This window comes from Balaenoptera borealis, assembly GCF_965194805.1.
Source record: "Balaenoptera borealis genome assembly, chromosome: 9".
NCBI classification, from domain to species: Eukaryota; Metazoa; Chordata; class Mammalia; order Artiodactyla; family Balaenopteridae; genus Balaenoptera; species Balaenoptera borealis.
Window position 1 is genome coordinate 16,750,901 of NC_138873.1, and position 14,388 is coordinate 16,765,288.

General features: G+C 40.6%; 1 protein-coding gene across 4 annotated transcripts in view; it reads right to left on the reverse strand.

Moving 5' to 3' along the window:
- The window catches only part of UST (uronyl 2-sulfotransferase), a 388,933-nt gene that overhangs the window by 91,166 nt on the left and 283,379 nt on the right, over positions 1-14,388 (reverse strand). Inside the window, exon 8 of one of the 4 annotated variants that reach the window (XM_082405537.1) lies at positions 1,244-12,827. The exons of the other annotated variants lie outside the window; for them this stretch is intronic. Within the exon in view, the coding sequence (XP_082261663.1) occupies positions 12,544-12,827 (284 nt within the window). The 3' untranslated portion in view covers positions 1,244-12,543. Of the gene's footprint in view, positions 1-1,243; positions 12,828-14,388 lie in introns of those variants that run through there. 4 annotated transcript variants of the gene reach the window in all.

A 14,388-nucleotide genomic window follows, 5' to 3' on the forward strand; every position in this document is an offset into this window, starting at 1 on the left:
GTAGAAACAGACAATAATGGGATTGTTCAAACCTTGGTCATAACCATAAAAATTGCAAGTCTCTTCTCTCATTTATGAACATGATGTTTGGGATAACAAATTTACAAGTGAATGAAAGATAAATGTATTTCATCACTCAATAAGCTAGAAATTAATCCCTGCATGAATCTGGCAACCAGAAGATATCTGAGCTCTGTTAAAGAGAAAAATCTCAGCAAATTGGTAGAGATACTCAGTAAGAATAATCACTTTACATGCGGGTTTGTACTCTCCATAGCCAATTCCATTTCAACAAATCTTTAACTGTGATGAAAGCAGTTAAAAAATACTGAGACATGGCTTAATTACTCTAAGAATGCTTGACATAGTGAAATTTTACAACTTTTTAAAATTAAAATATAACTCATCCGAGCAAAAAGCTCCAACTTCAAATCCAGTCCTATCCATATCCCCAGTGAAAGTGTGGAAAACTATATTTTCTATTGACAAACGTGTGTTTCTATTGAGTTTAGAAGTGGGCTGCCCAGGATAATGTGGTAAGCAGGCCGTGATGGAGCCAATTCCACCTTTGGAGGCTGGTTAGGCTGGCACAGTCAGTGGGAAAGAGTTTACATCCAGACTGACTATAAGGCAATGAGACTAATTTAACATTTTTTGATTTAATATACTATAACCTAAATACTCTAAATCAAATAAAAGCCATGTTCACATTTCTTGGAGGTTGAGAGATACTGTTATCACAATATTTTAGACCAAGACTTTGAGTCATTTGCCTGATGTCTTTAGATGATTCTAGATTTTGGTTATGATGCTATGAAATCAGCACTTTCAGCTGAGCTTCCAAACTAGTTAGCATCTCAGTGTTTACTTTATTGTGGGTTTTGGTATGAATTACTAAATTACTTTTCAGAAAGGCACTGATTTTATTGCTATCAGCAGAGTGAGACTGTTTCACCATACTCTGCTCATCCCAGACGTTAGCCCACTTTTACGGCTTATGTTTGTTTGTCACTAAAGTGTCAAAAGTGGCATCACATTGATTCAGTTCAGGTTTCTTTGGTTATTTATGAGGATGACAATTTTTTCATGTTTTTCGCTTTTTGTAGAGCTGAGTTCTGAGAACTAACATGTCTTTTGCACATGTTTTACTCTTTTTATTGATTTATGTAAGTTCTTTATGTAGCAGTTTCAATCTTTTATCTGCCATTTCTGCTGCAAGTATTTCTCCCCATTTGTTATTTACTTTTTAACTGTGACTCTTTTTTTTTTTTTAACCTCAGAGGTTCTAATACTTTTTTCTTTGTGAGTTTTCCTACTGTGCTTCTGTTTAAAGTCCTTCCTCACCCCCAAATAAGAGTCCTCTATGATTTGTGTTCACTTGCACAATATAACATAAAGCCTGTCAATTCACTGGAGCATAGAGGCATATATGGGGTAATAGAGTAAAATCATTTTAATTTTTTCTTTTCTTTTTTTCTTTTTTTAAATTGTAGTATAGTTGACTTGCAATGTGGTGTTAGTTTCAGGTGTACAGCAAAGTGGTTCAGTTATACATATATACATATTCTTTTTCAGATTCTTTTCCATTATAGGTTATTACCTATATGATAATATTGAATATAGTGCCCTGTGCTATACAGTAGGTCTTTATTTATCTATTTTACATTCAGTAGTGTGTATCTCTTAATCCCAAATTCCCAATTTATCCCTCCCCACCCTTTCCTGTTTGGTAACCATAAGTTGGTTTTCTATGTCTGTGAGTCTATCTCTGTTTCGTAAATAAGTTCATTTGTATTATTTTTTTTAGATTCCACATATAAGTGATATTGAACGGTATTTTTTATTTGTGCTATTTTAAAAAAAGAAAGAAAAGAGAAAACAAGAAAAGAGGGCATAATAAAAGGGCAAATATCCATAGTCCCTGAGATCCGAGCGTGTTTGCTGCATCTGAGTCTCTGGGTAGAGGCCAGCTACTGGCCTCTGCCCTCGTGGTGCTCCTGGGTTTCAAGCTAGCGTTCTGGCCAGAGTCAGGAAGATAGCTAGAGGCCTGGATTTGCCCACGACAGCCCCAGTGCAAGTTACAACTAGAACACGTATCTCACCTGACCATCACAGGGATTAAGTGCCTGGAATCCAGGGATGAATTGAAGGGGAGTCTTTTGGGGAAGGAGGTAAGTGTGGGGAGGCTGGGAAACCTGATTCCTGACATCTTTCTGCCCCCACCTCCCGCTTCCTCATTCTTACAACCTGTCCCCAAGACTTGGACACTAATATACAAGGAATGGGAAAAGGGGACATTTTTAGATTTCCACTCAACTAAGTTTATGTCTTAATCCAATCACATTGCAGTTTTTCTCTTTATTTCCATGAAACTAAAATTTACACTAATAGGTATTATGTAGTAAACATCAAACCAGGTAAAATATAGGTCTTATTTCAGTAGAATCTCCCCGTGAAAGGCTTGTGTCTGGATTAAGAGCTTCAAAAAATGCCCCAAATGAGGAGCAGCTGTTTCTATTATGTTAAACTCTTAGGATAAGAGTTCAAATGTTGCGCTCCTATGGACTCCCAGGAGTCCATATCTAATGAATGAAGAACAAAGACTATTATTTCCTGTATGTTGGCTGTGGAGGCATAATTTAGACAAGAAAGCAACAGACAAGGAATTAGAAGTTTCTAGAATCAGTTCAGCTACTCTGTGACCTCATGTAAATCAGTTTGCCTCTTTGAGTTTCAGTTTCCTATATATACTCCTATCATATAGCTGTCTACGCATAGGGCTGATATAACATATATGAAAGTGTTTTTAAACATGATTTGGAACTATGCAAATGTGCAGCACAGTATGTGAGACTGAAATAAATGTTTACCTCTGACTCCTAAACTATCCAGTCAAATAAACTACCCTTTGCATTTTAAATTTATGAATTCTAAAATATTAATTTCAAACTATTTTAATTTTAGCATGTATATATTTGAATGCCAAGTAATATATATAAAACCCTCTTTAGGGATGAATATCAAGACTGGATATTGATCATGGTTTAGCTGATCAATACTAAATACCATTTATAATTATGGAAACTTTTTACTTTTTAATCATTTCAGTGACAGGGAGACTCTAGGTGCACAGCTTAATTATTTTCAGCATGAGAATGGTAATAAATGTCTGATTCCTATTTTTCTTGGGATATATGGTTGGCCAGTTTGTTCGAGGCTGGTGCTCATGAGGCTGAAATCAAAGATTGGCTTTTATGTCAATTAGTTTTGCCATGTTCTCCAAATTGGTCTGTAGCAGTCTAAGATGGACAGGTTTCTAATCCATCACCTTTGCTAGAAAAATTAAACAGGTCCCCTTATTGATGGTGAGTCAGTGCTCTGGTATCTGTATATGCTTACATGGAAGTCAAATAATGATTAGTGTAAAAGAAAAGGAATTGCAGAACCTGGAAAGAAAAGGCTTGTGTTAAGAAAAAAAAAATCAAAACAAAAGAATTGTGTGTATTTTGGGTAGAGTAAATTAGAAGTGGGCTTCCCAACCTTTTTTTTCCACATCATGGCACACCTAGAAATGGTTAGATTTGTATAGCACTCTAGTGCTGACTAGAGGGAATTTGGGACCCAGTCCCAGGTGCTTGTGGCCACACAGAGGGCTGGGGGGATCCATGTAATGTCCGCTGGGAACCCTGCCTCTGAGGACAATGAAATAGAGGAAGGGGTGAGCAAGCACATTGACCTCAACACAGCCACACATCTCCAGCTGGACTCCTCTACCCACTAAGTCAGCCCTTTCACCCCATCATCTCATTTCTATGACTTACATCCCTACCCAAGCTGAAATATTTGAGTTAATGCTGTATTTTCCCTTAGCTCCTTGTGGTGTATTCAACTCAGCAAATATTTGCTGAGCACTTCTGTGCAAGGCACTGTTTTCCACTGATTGAAATCGGTCATGGAACCAACTTAAAGTTCTGGCTTCTGTCCTTCTTCTCCAGTCTCATGGCCAACACCCATGAGCCCATCCCCCATGCACACATGGGATGACTAAACCAGAGTTTTGCCTTGCATTTCTTCCCCCACTATATAGTCAGAGGCAGAATTCCATTCAGAAGTTCCCCATTTCCTGCACGCCACCCATTGGTCAAATCCACCAGAGAGGCAGCAGACAGTGAGGCCGGGTGACACAATTCACAGGGATCGGCATCTCAGGAGATGGAGTCTGTGAAGAAGGGTAGTGAAAGGAAGGGGAGGAGGACAAAGGGAGGATAATCAGCTCACCTGTTAATTAATTTAGAAATAGAAAAATGGTTTCCTCATGTTACTTTCCTTTTCTGAAATGCCCAAGGGAGCTTCTCGTTGCCCTTAGAGTGAAATACAAATTTCTTCCAAAGTCCTTGGCAGTCAGCCTCAGTCGTATCTTGCCTTTTTGGACATGCATCCTGGCCCTGCTACTTACTGTGCTACCAGGAGCTCATTATTTAACTTCATGGGAATTTTATTTCCTATTACACACACAGGGTACAAGACCCTTCTTGCAGATCTGCTATAAAGGTAGAGTGATCTTTGTGCTTTAGATCTGCCCTGCTATTTTCTGCAAATTCCACTGTCCCTGTGGGTGTAGCACAAATCCCACATGAAACCTTTTTATTCAGGTCTTCACTGATCATTCACCTCCTCCACATTGAGCCCCTCTGTGTGCCAGTGAGTTTTTGTATATTAAAAGAATTTGAATTGAGAATTATCTGAATTTTCTAGTTTGGGCTGCCTTGATGACAGGGCAATATGGCATTCTTGACTTCTTCTGACATCCATGTTTGTTTCATTGTACTACTTTCTACTTACCTTTATAGCTGCAATGGTGGGATTGCTTGAGGGTTATGACGATCATCGAGTCATCACATAAGTCACCTCTTGTGACTCATCAAATCAGAGTTTCAATCATGTTGTAATTATACAACACATTCAGGAAAGATTGTCTGATAAAGACTGATTTTTAAAATACTATAGTGATTTTAGAACAAGAGCAACAAAACTAAAGTAGGTTACACAGCCTGGGAGAAATAATAACGTATTGCTCAATTGACAGTGTGTATGTTGTGTTTTAAATACCTTAACCATGACTTGCCTCTCGCCCATACTACCCTAAAGCATTGAAGGAAAATAAGCAGGTATGGGAGAAAAATTAGGTTTGGAAAGACCTTGGAATTTCTTGAGTAAATTGTTATGGATACGGCTCCCCCTAGTGTGCTGAACAACACAGGTGCCCCAGTGTGCAAAAGCTGAGCTCAAGTTCAAGAGCTGAGAGTTCTTATCTCCAAACACCAACCTTATCTGAACAACTTGAGATCTCTCTTTTGCCACTGTTTCCTTCCTACTGTATAACCAACCACAGACCAGGGAAGATAGGGTGCAGATGTCTGTTACCCAATTTGATTTGAGCACCATCGTCATGGAAGGACTGAATTGATTTGAGGTACCCAAATCATATTAAAAAGCATAAAAAGTTTTATTTTACAAAGACTTTCTCATGAGGGAGGGAATTGAAATCAGGGCGAATAAGCAAAACTAGAATATGATTCCTTGTTAATTATTTTACTAAAAATGTTATTTGCCTTCATCTTCTATTTGTCAAAATGTTAATCATCGGTAAATATATTTTCCTCAAGCAGTATACATGGACCATTGGAAGACCAAAAAATGAACCATAGCAGAGGGAAAGAAACTCTTCCAATGAGGAGGAAATGACTTACATTAAAACAATGCTTCTCAAAGCATAATCTCCAGAACACTAGTTCCACAGGCTATTTAATGGGTCTTAGTTTTGAGAAATGTAGGGTTTGACAAAATAAACTGATTTTTTTAATTGCAATATTCCTCCAGGCCCTTAGCATGCTCTTAAGATACCACTGTACTGTATGACACTAGTCTTTGAACTTCGGCATTTCCCAGATTAACACAATGTTTTTTTCCACGCCTATCTCACACACCTGGTTCGTGAATTATCCTTTGGGAACATGCACTGGATTAGAATTTCATTAACTTTCAATCAAAGATGGAGAACAAATAGGAGAGTGCGCCAAAGGAGGAAAGAAAGCAGTGCATTTGATACAAGCAGCAAATAGGATGGCTGTAAGGAAGTTTATGGTTAGTGTCATAACTCTCCTTTCCATGTGAATCATTAGTAACCAACGTATTAAAGTCTCAAACCATGGCCGTCCTATAGTGGAAGGAAGGCCCTCAGAAGGATCGGCCATGCTGAACACATCAGCAGCCCACAAAATCATTACCAGATTTCTCCCACATCACAGCAGTGATGCCACTTCTGAGAATGAGAAACAAGACTCCAAAAACGACAGCACCCCGTCCTGTCAGGTTTTCAACTTTTATTGAAACTTTTCCTTGTACGCAACCTGCGCTAATTCGCAAGGATGGTCTAAGCTCCTTCTTATTAATAGGATCACAGACACAGGGTACTTTAAACGACTTAGAGGAAGCCTGTATTTAGTAGAAGCTGTGAGTTAAAGAGGAATCCTATAACTCACAGCTAGATAAACTCCCAAAGGGAGTGTTGAGAAAAATGGAAATCCACAGAGTGGTTTGTCGTGGATAACACTGACTCGCATCCAGTAGAATGAGCCTCTGCCCATCAGCTCCGTTCACATTTCGGAAGTGCTGCTTTTCGACTCATTGGTACACTGGGCAACAGCCCTGGAAGACGTGAGGGGTTGGGGGCGTCAGTGGATCTGGACTTATGTGTAATTCTATCCTCTTTTGCTGGGGACACAGCCCCAGAAGGACTGTGGTTCTTAGTCTCTTAGCCTATGGGGGTGGAGGGTGGGACAAGGTTCATCCCAGAAGCAGCTCTTCGTTGTCAAGGGACGTCCTATGTTCTTCCTAATGCTTTCCAGCTGGGTTGACTTCAGGCGTGGGGAGGTCAAGTGATTTACTCAAATGCCCAGTGAAATAGACCATCTGAGACTTGGCCTTGGGGACTTCGCTGCTTGCCCCAGTCAGTCAACGCTCTGCTTCCTGCTTTTCGCCTCTTCTCTGAGTTGCACCAAGCAGTCAGTGTGCTGTGTCTGGCGCAGCCTGTCCTCCCGGCTGTCCCTGCTCAGGACTGGAATGAGGCGTGTTACAGGTCAAGTCTGAATGTTCTGGCAGTGCAGTGTAAGGCAGATTGCTCCATGCCTGCTCAAAGCATACAGGGTCTGGCAAAAGCCAGATTGAAGATAGCTACACCCACACGCCAAGATTCCAAAAGGAAAAACTTAGCTCACATTTTTCCTTTGCGTGATGATTTTTCTTCCCTTCCTTCTTTTTTCTCTTTCTTTTCTTTCTTTCTTTCTTTTTTTAAAAAAAGGGAATCCCCATGTTTACAAGTTGAAATCCAAAATGCACAAGTGGTCAGTTCACAATTCTGTGACCCATGAACATCTGTGGGCCTGGGTGTTCCCTGGGAGCGAGCAGCGCCCGAGCCATGAGCCAAGCCTGCCCTAGGCAGAAAGGAATTCTCAAGTGAGTGGAACAGTCGGTGAGCAAGGAGGCCTGCGAGTGATCAGGGCCTGGTTATCTTCTAGTTCTGGTTTTCCAAGGGCATGTCTGCACTCACCTTCAACTAGCTTTATGAGCTGCATTTGACTTTATTTTTTGAGATGGGTCCATCTAAAACGCCTTACAGGAAGTAGGACATGACTTTTCATTTTGCCTCTAAGAAAAACGAAACTCTATAATTTGAGATCGGCAAACGTGGTCCAAGTCTGTTTATCCAAAAACAAGAACCTCTGAGTAGAGAGAAAAATCTAGACTATCTGACACCAGTTTCTGAGGACGTAAGTGCTTGAAAACCAATAGGGCCTCCCTCTGCGGAAGAGGGTCCTACACCCCCAGCTCCTAGGAGAGCTGCAGAGGGCAGCTCGCCGTGCTCCCTTCAGGTGGCAGGTGGTACTGGGAGTGGCTAAATGTGCCTTATCATTTCCATTCCGGATTCTAGGTCAGTAGATGGACTCTGGTTCCACCACTATTTTATGGTTTTAATTTGGTAGATACTCAAAAGTTAATTAAACTCTGAATGGAAAAAGCCCGTGATGTATTTGCATCTCCCATCTGGACCTTGGTTTCCTCATCTGTAAAATGAGGGAAAGGACCAGATGACTGCTGAGCCCCACTGCAGCCCTAGCGGTCTGTGATTTAAGGTTTGCTTCTCTCCTAGTTGGAGTTCACTTCATCTGCTCTAACTTTTCTGCTGTCATCTGGGTGTTACAGGCTGATTTGTGTCCCCATGAAATTCATATATTGATGCCCTAACCCACAGTACCTCAGAATGTGATTATATTTGGAGGTAGGGTTTTTACAGAGGTGAACAAATTCAAATGAGGTCTTCAGAGTGGGCCTTAATCCAGGATGACTGGAATCCTTATAAAAAGAGGAAATTTGGATACAGACATGAACACACATGGAGTGAAGACCACGTGAAGACACAGGGAGAAGATGGCCATGTGCAAGCCAAGGAGAGAGGCCTCAGAAGAAACCAACCCTGCTGACACCTTAAGCTCAGACTTCTAGCCTCCAGAATTGCGAGAAAATAAATTTCTGCTGTTTAAGCCACTCTGTCTGTGGAACTCTGTTATGACAGCTCTAGCAAACGAATACACTGGGTTACACCACAATGAGTTTTCTGAGCTGTGAAAGAAGTTCCATGTGTTTTTCTTAACAGACTCAATACTGGTAGCCTAAAATAGACTTTTCTTTGGCAGGGTATTCAAAATACTTTAAAAAATCGATTTCTTTGTCATCAGGTGGAAGTAAATTATTTTAGTAAAATAAATCCTCTTTATTTTTATTTGAAGGGAGTTTCACAATTTTGACCCACAGAATTGTCTTCCTGAATGGCTGTGGATCATCATTTTGCCTTTTAAGAAATACTGCCATTACCTATAAAATTCATTCGAGGCCAAATAGCTCATTGGATAAACCCGCAGGTAACAGCATACTTATAACGAACTTCAGAACACACAAGCAGCTCCAGAGGGGGCAGAGTCCTGGTTTTGTTTAGTACTTTTGCCTTTAAAGTTCACTCAGAGTCAAACGTCTTGTGACTGGGTTACAGACAAATTAACTGATAAGGAAAGGTAACCACTTATCACTTTGCTGTTTAAGACTCTCAGATTCTTACCTGAAGTTAAGCATGTTATTTTTACCAAAATGGATTTTTCTTTCATCTAGTACCAAGATTCTGGTTCTTTTCTTTTACAAAATAGTCACATGGAGTTGGCCTGGAGCGTCCAGTATTTAGAAAGCATGGGGATTCCCTCTCTCTCTCTGTGAGTTCCATTTGATGCAGCAGGGAAACTTCTCAGGAAGAGCGTTTCTGGATTAGAGGCTGCTCACTTGGGAGGTTAGAATCACCCACCTTTGGAGGCTCTGCATGCCTGAGAAGGAGATCAGAGTACTCGCCGAGCGACGTGGGATGGCACAGCCTTATTTTCCCACGTGACTGCAGGAGGGCAGCATAGATACCCCGCTATCATGGCTGGGGATTCCGACGAAGCACCCTGACACCCAACCAACCAGAGTGCACAGAGCAACGAAGCCAGCGGGTGTTTAGTGTCATCTAATTATAAGAATAAGAGTTTCTAGATTGTTAAAAATACATCTTTCCCAAAATCACATCTTAAGGAAGAAGCCTGGCCTACTAAGAAGGCTGAGGGGGCGGTGAGGATCTGCAGGCACCTTTATTTCCAGCTATCGACAGAATGGAAAAAATTTCAACTTCTTTATATTCATTTATTTACATGGGTAATGAATAAGTTAAGGAACACTTCATGTCAAACACAGATTGCTTTTATTTTAGCTAAGCTAATGTTTCAGTTCCATATATATTTCTGAATTTCCATCAATGTCGAACACCATTTTTTCTTCTTAAAAAAACATAACAAAACAATTTACAAGCACTTTTACGGCACTCAAGGAAAGTAGGCTGAAGGTTCATAATAATAATTTTCCTTTTAAAAAAACATCCATCAGACCAAAATAAAATCATTTTAATTAACTCCTTCCTGAGTAACTAAAACCTTGGAATGTGCTGAAAGCTTATAATAAATAAGGCAGTCAAAGATCAACCAGCTTAAAATGTATTTTTTAAATTAAACTATGTAAAATGTACAATATATTTCATGAAGTACAAACTGTGTTGGGCTCAGGGCCAGAGAAACGCTGTCGTGTGTGCCAGATAAACTGATGAAGTGCCTTGACTTTTAGGGCCCAGAGGCTGTTTGTTGGGGCAAAATTACATTAAGGCCCTGTAAGTAAATCAGCCAGCCTCGTTCGCTGTGATGTTATAATGATCACTGCTGACAATAAATGCCTTTGAACACACAGGTGCAAGTGCTCATGTGAACTTGCACTAAGAGGATGCATTTTTTAAAATGACCAATTGTCCTGATGTGCTGACAACAGCAGAGAACCCTTAGCAGACCTTATTTTCAGATAATGAGATTGCACAGTGTGTAAACTAACGATCATTCTTTATATGCGATTTCAAAGGAAAGGACTCACAAGGTACCAGGCAGCAGCTCTTGCTCTTTTGTTGCGTATGATGGCTCTTCTCCGGGTTGATTTTTAAAGTAAGCCTAACGGTAGGGCCCTGGTCTCTCTAAACAGGACAAAGGACATTTCCTCTTCTAAGAACATTTCCCTTCATCACTTCCCTGCCCCAGTTCTCTGAGGCAGAAAGGAGGCCCACAAGTGGCCAAATGCTGGACTCTGTGCCTCTGTGGTCCCAGCCTTCACTGGACTCCTGCGGGGTGGAGCCTTCTCAATACATCTCATAATAAAGTAGCTTTAGTGCACACTTGACAGGTTCCAAATGACTTGCTTTATATCTTGGCTACTGTCCAATTTTAGTGAACGAAGAAAAAAATTCTAGAGAGACTTGTTGGTTTCTGAAAAGCAGAAAATGTGTAGCTTGTGTAAAGTCAGAGTCTTATTTACTATTAAGTATTCCCAACTCACACTTTGCTAGGGCTCTTGAAGGGCTGGCTCTAGGGGAAAAAACATGAAGGAGACAAAATTTGTCCCAAGTACCTTGCCTGTCACCAGCACCTGCACCCCTGCTTCTCATATTGCTGTATATTATCCACCCAAGAGTATATGTATTTTCGGGGGGGGGGGGTGGTCAAAGATGAAAACTTCTCAAATCCAAAGAAATAGATTTCTAATGATTGAACCAAGGCACCACGGAGATGGGCAGGTGATGGGAAAGGGATGGGGAGGAGATATTTTGGAGGAATGGAACTGCCCGACTTCTACTCAGATCACTTTGGGGGCAGACACCTACTCATAAATCTGGCCAAGCAGTCTCTTACCCGGAAGCTCCTGCTTCTCTTCCCGATGTCCTAGTAAGGGTTCTCAGCAGGGAGTTGCTTCCATAATAAGTGGAACTGTATTTTGACTGCTGCCTGCACAGAACTCAGTAGCCCTTTCTGAGCCCCCAAAACACCAAAAACAAGTACCTCTTAAGGGACCTAGAAGGTAAAAGATACCAGCTACTTTGGGACACAGCTGGCCAGGGGTGTGCCTGATAGATCATGCATTGTCTGTGGTCAGGCTTAGAACTTATGCCACAGGAGTCAAATGTCAGAGCTAAATTGGTTCCTGGGTTTCCAGTTAAAGCAATGCTGGTAAGAGACATGTTTCATGTTGGGTGCAAAGGACACAGCCATGCCATTTTCCTAGGCCACATGTCCTCCAGAGTTGATCTGTCTTGCCCATGCTCTTCTTTACACAGCCAACAAACTCTTTTCCTGGCTATGCTACTTTGAAATCTGTCAGAATGGTGCTTGGAAATGAAATGCCTCAATGGAGTTTGCCATGCGCTTTGACCTTGAGAGGTACTCAAGGCTCTGGACTGGTGAAGGGTGTGGCACAAGCCTACTTGCTCTTTCAGAGATAATAAGCGTGCTGCTCTTGGTGAAAGTGTCCCCTGAGATGGACCAGAGGCAGAATTCTACCCGTGTGGGCAGAAACCACTTACCCAGGGGCATCTTTCCTTCTGATGCCCTTATCTGTCTGACCTTCTCCTCTTACTTACTTCTCCTCCTCTCCTCCTCTTCTAGAGTAGATTCCCTGGTCTCTGAAGTGGTTTTGTGTTGCTACTGAAATAAACAAGTCTGGATGTTTCCTACCACTGAGGTAATATTTTTATAGGTCATCTTACAAATGATAAGTTATTGGGCTATAGGCTCTATTTCTCCGCTTTCTCTCATTTATGCTAGGGGAAGAAAAGCTATTTTATGATGAGATGCCTTGTGATGGAGCCATGTAGTGTACCTCAGAAGGACCCAAGGAGCCAGAAAAACACAGAATAAAATCAAACAAATAAAACCCGCAAAACCGGGCATCTCCCAATGACCCCAACCTGTGGGAACGTTTTGTTCTTTTTAATGCTGCCGAGCATTAATTTCGTCCCTTAAGGGTTTTTCTTCCCCAAACAAAAAACTTTCTGGAAAGGGAGATTAAGCCATTGGAGGCAACACAGAGCTGGCATCACCTCTTATAAATATCTTCGAGCCACTTCTCATCGTCCTGTTCCTCGTCATCAATCGGCTCCTCGGTTTCCAGTGGGGTCGGAATGAAGAACTGGGGTCTCAGCACGGGGTGGCTGACCCGGGACTTCAGTCCGAACTTGCGCTTCAGCAGGTGGAACTGCTCCTTGACGTAGTGGTAGAACTCGTACTCGTATCTCATTCGCTGGTAGAGAATCTGCACAGCCTCAGGAGAGGGGACGGTCTTCTTCACGGTCACAGTCATGTTTCCAAGTTTCCTATGCTCTGCAAAAGAAGCAGGGTTGCACGTGAGCCGTTGTCTGCAATGCTGCAGCTTAAGGGGGATGATGGTGAGGTCCTGTGTTACCTGCATAATACTGGCAGCTCCTAAGGAAAGAAACTAAACATTCAAGGAATAGAAGGGGTAAATGGCTTCCCAACAACATTGGGAAAGATTTCACCGTATTCCATGTGTTAATATCAACACCAGTTGACTAAACTTGAACTAGCTAACATCCCTTTCCTGGGATGTGAATGATGAGATTTGACCACAATTCAATGGTAACTATAAGTTATACATTCTTTTGAGCAGCAAAATCTACCTGCTTTTCATTTTTATTTCCTGTTACTTTCAGAAGGAAGCACAGAAAAAAGCTGTCTCACCACTTTCTAATCATCTTGTTTTTTTTATTTTAAAATATCGACATCTATTATTTAAAGTTTAATTTGATACAAACGCAATTGCATTTCACTATTTCAGCAAGGTGTCTGCTGAGAAAAGTAAAGGAAGGACTGTTAGATTCCCTAAATACAATTTTAACTGTTGTCAATTTTGAATGGTTATTTTTTTCTTGTGGTAAAATATATAACTAAAATTTGCTTAATTGTATATTAACACTTAATAACATAAAATGCTATTTATATGTTATACATATATATTTATATGACAAAATTTTAAACATTTTGAAGTGTACGTTTTGGTGGAATTAATTACATTCATAACGCTGTGCAACTATCACCGCTATTTTCAAAATTCTTTCATGACTCCAATCAGGACCTCTGTACCCATTAAACAATAGCTCCCTTATACCTCTCCTCTTCCCACCCTTCCCCAGGTAACCTCTAATCTACTTTCTGTCTATGAATCTGTCTATTCTAGGTACCTCATATAAGTGGCATCACACAATACTTGCCCTTTTGTGTCTGGCTTTTTTCCACTTACATAACGTTTTCAAGGTTCATCTATTTTGTAACATGTATCAGTACTTCATTAGCTTTTATGGCTGAATAATATTCCATTATATGAAAGTACCATAATTTGTTTATCCATATATCCATTGATGGACATTTGGGTTTCTTCTACCTTTTGGCTATTGTGAAGAGTGCTGCTATGAACATTTCTGTAAAAGTCTTCATCTGAGTCCCTGTTTTCAATTTTTTCTGGGATTCTACCTAGAAGAGGAGTTTCTGGTTCATACGGTAATTCTGTGTTTAGCTTTTTGAGGAACCACCAAAGTATCTTCCTCAGTGGCTGAACCACTGTATATTCCTAGCAGCAATGTCTGAAGGTCCCAATTTCTCCAAATCCTCTTCTACAATTGTTATTTTCCATTTTCAAAAAATTGTAGCCATCCCAGTAAGTGTGAAGTGGCATATCATTGTGGTCTTGATTTTCACTTCACTGATGGTTAATGATGCAGAGCATCTTTTTCATGTGTTTGTTGGTCATTTGTATATCCTTTTTTGATAAATGTTTATTCAAGTCCTTTGCCTGTTTTGAATTGGATTGTTTAATTTTTTGTTGTTGAGTTGGTATTCTTTTTAATATATTCTGGATATTCTACAT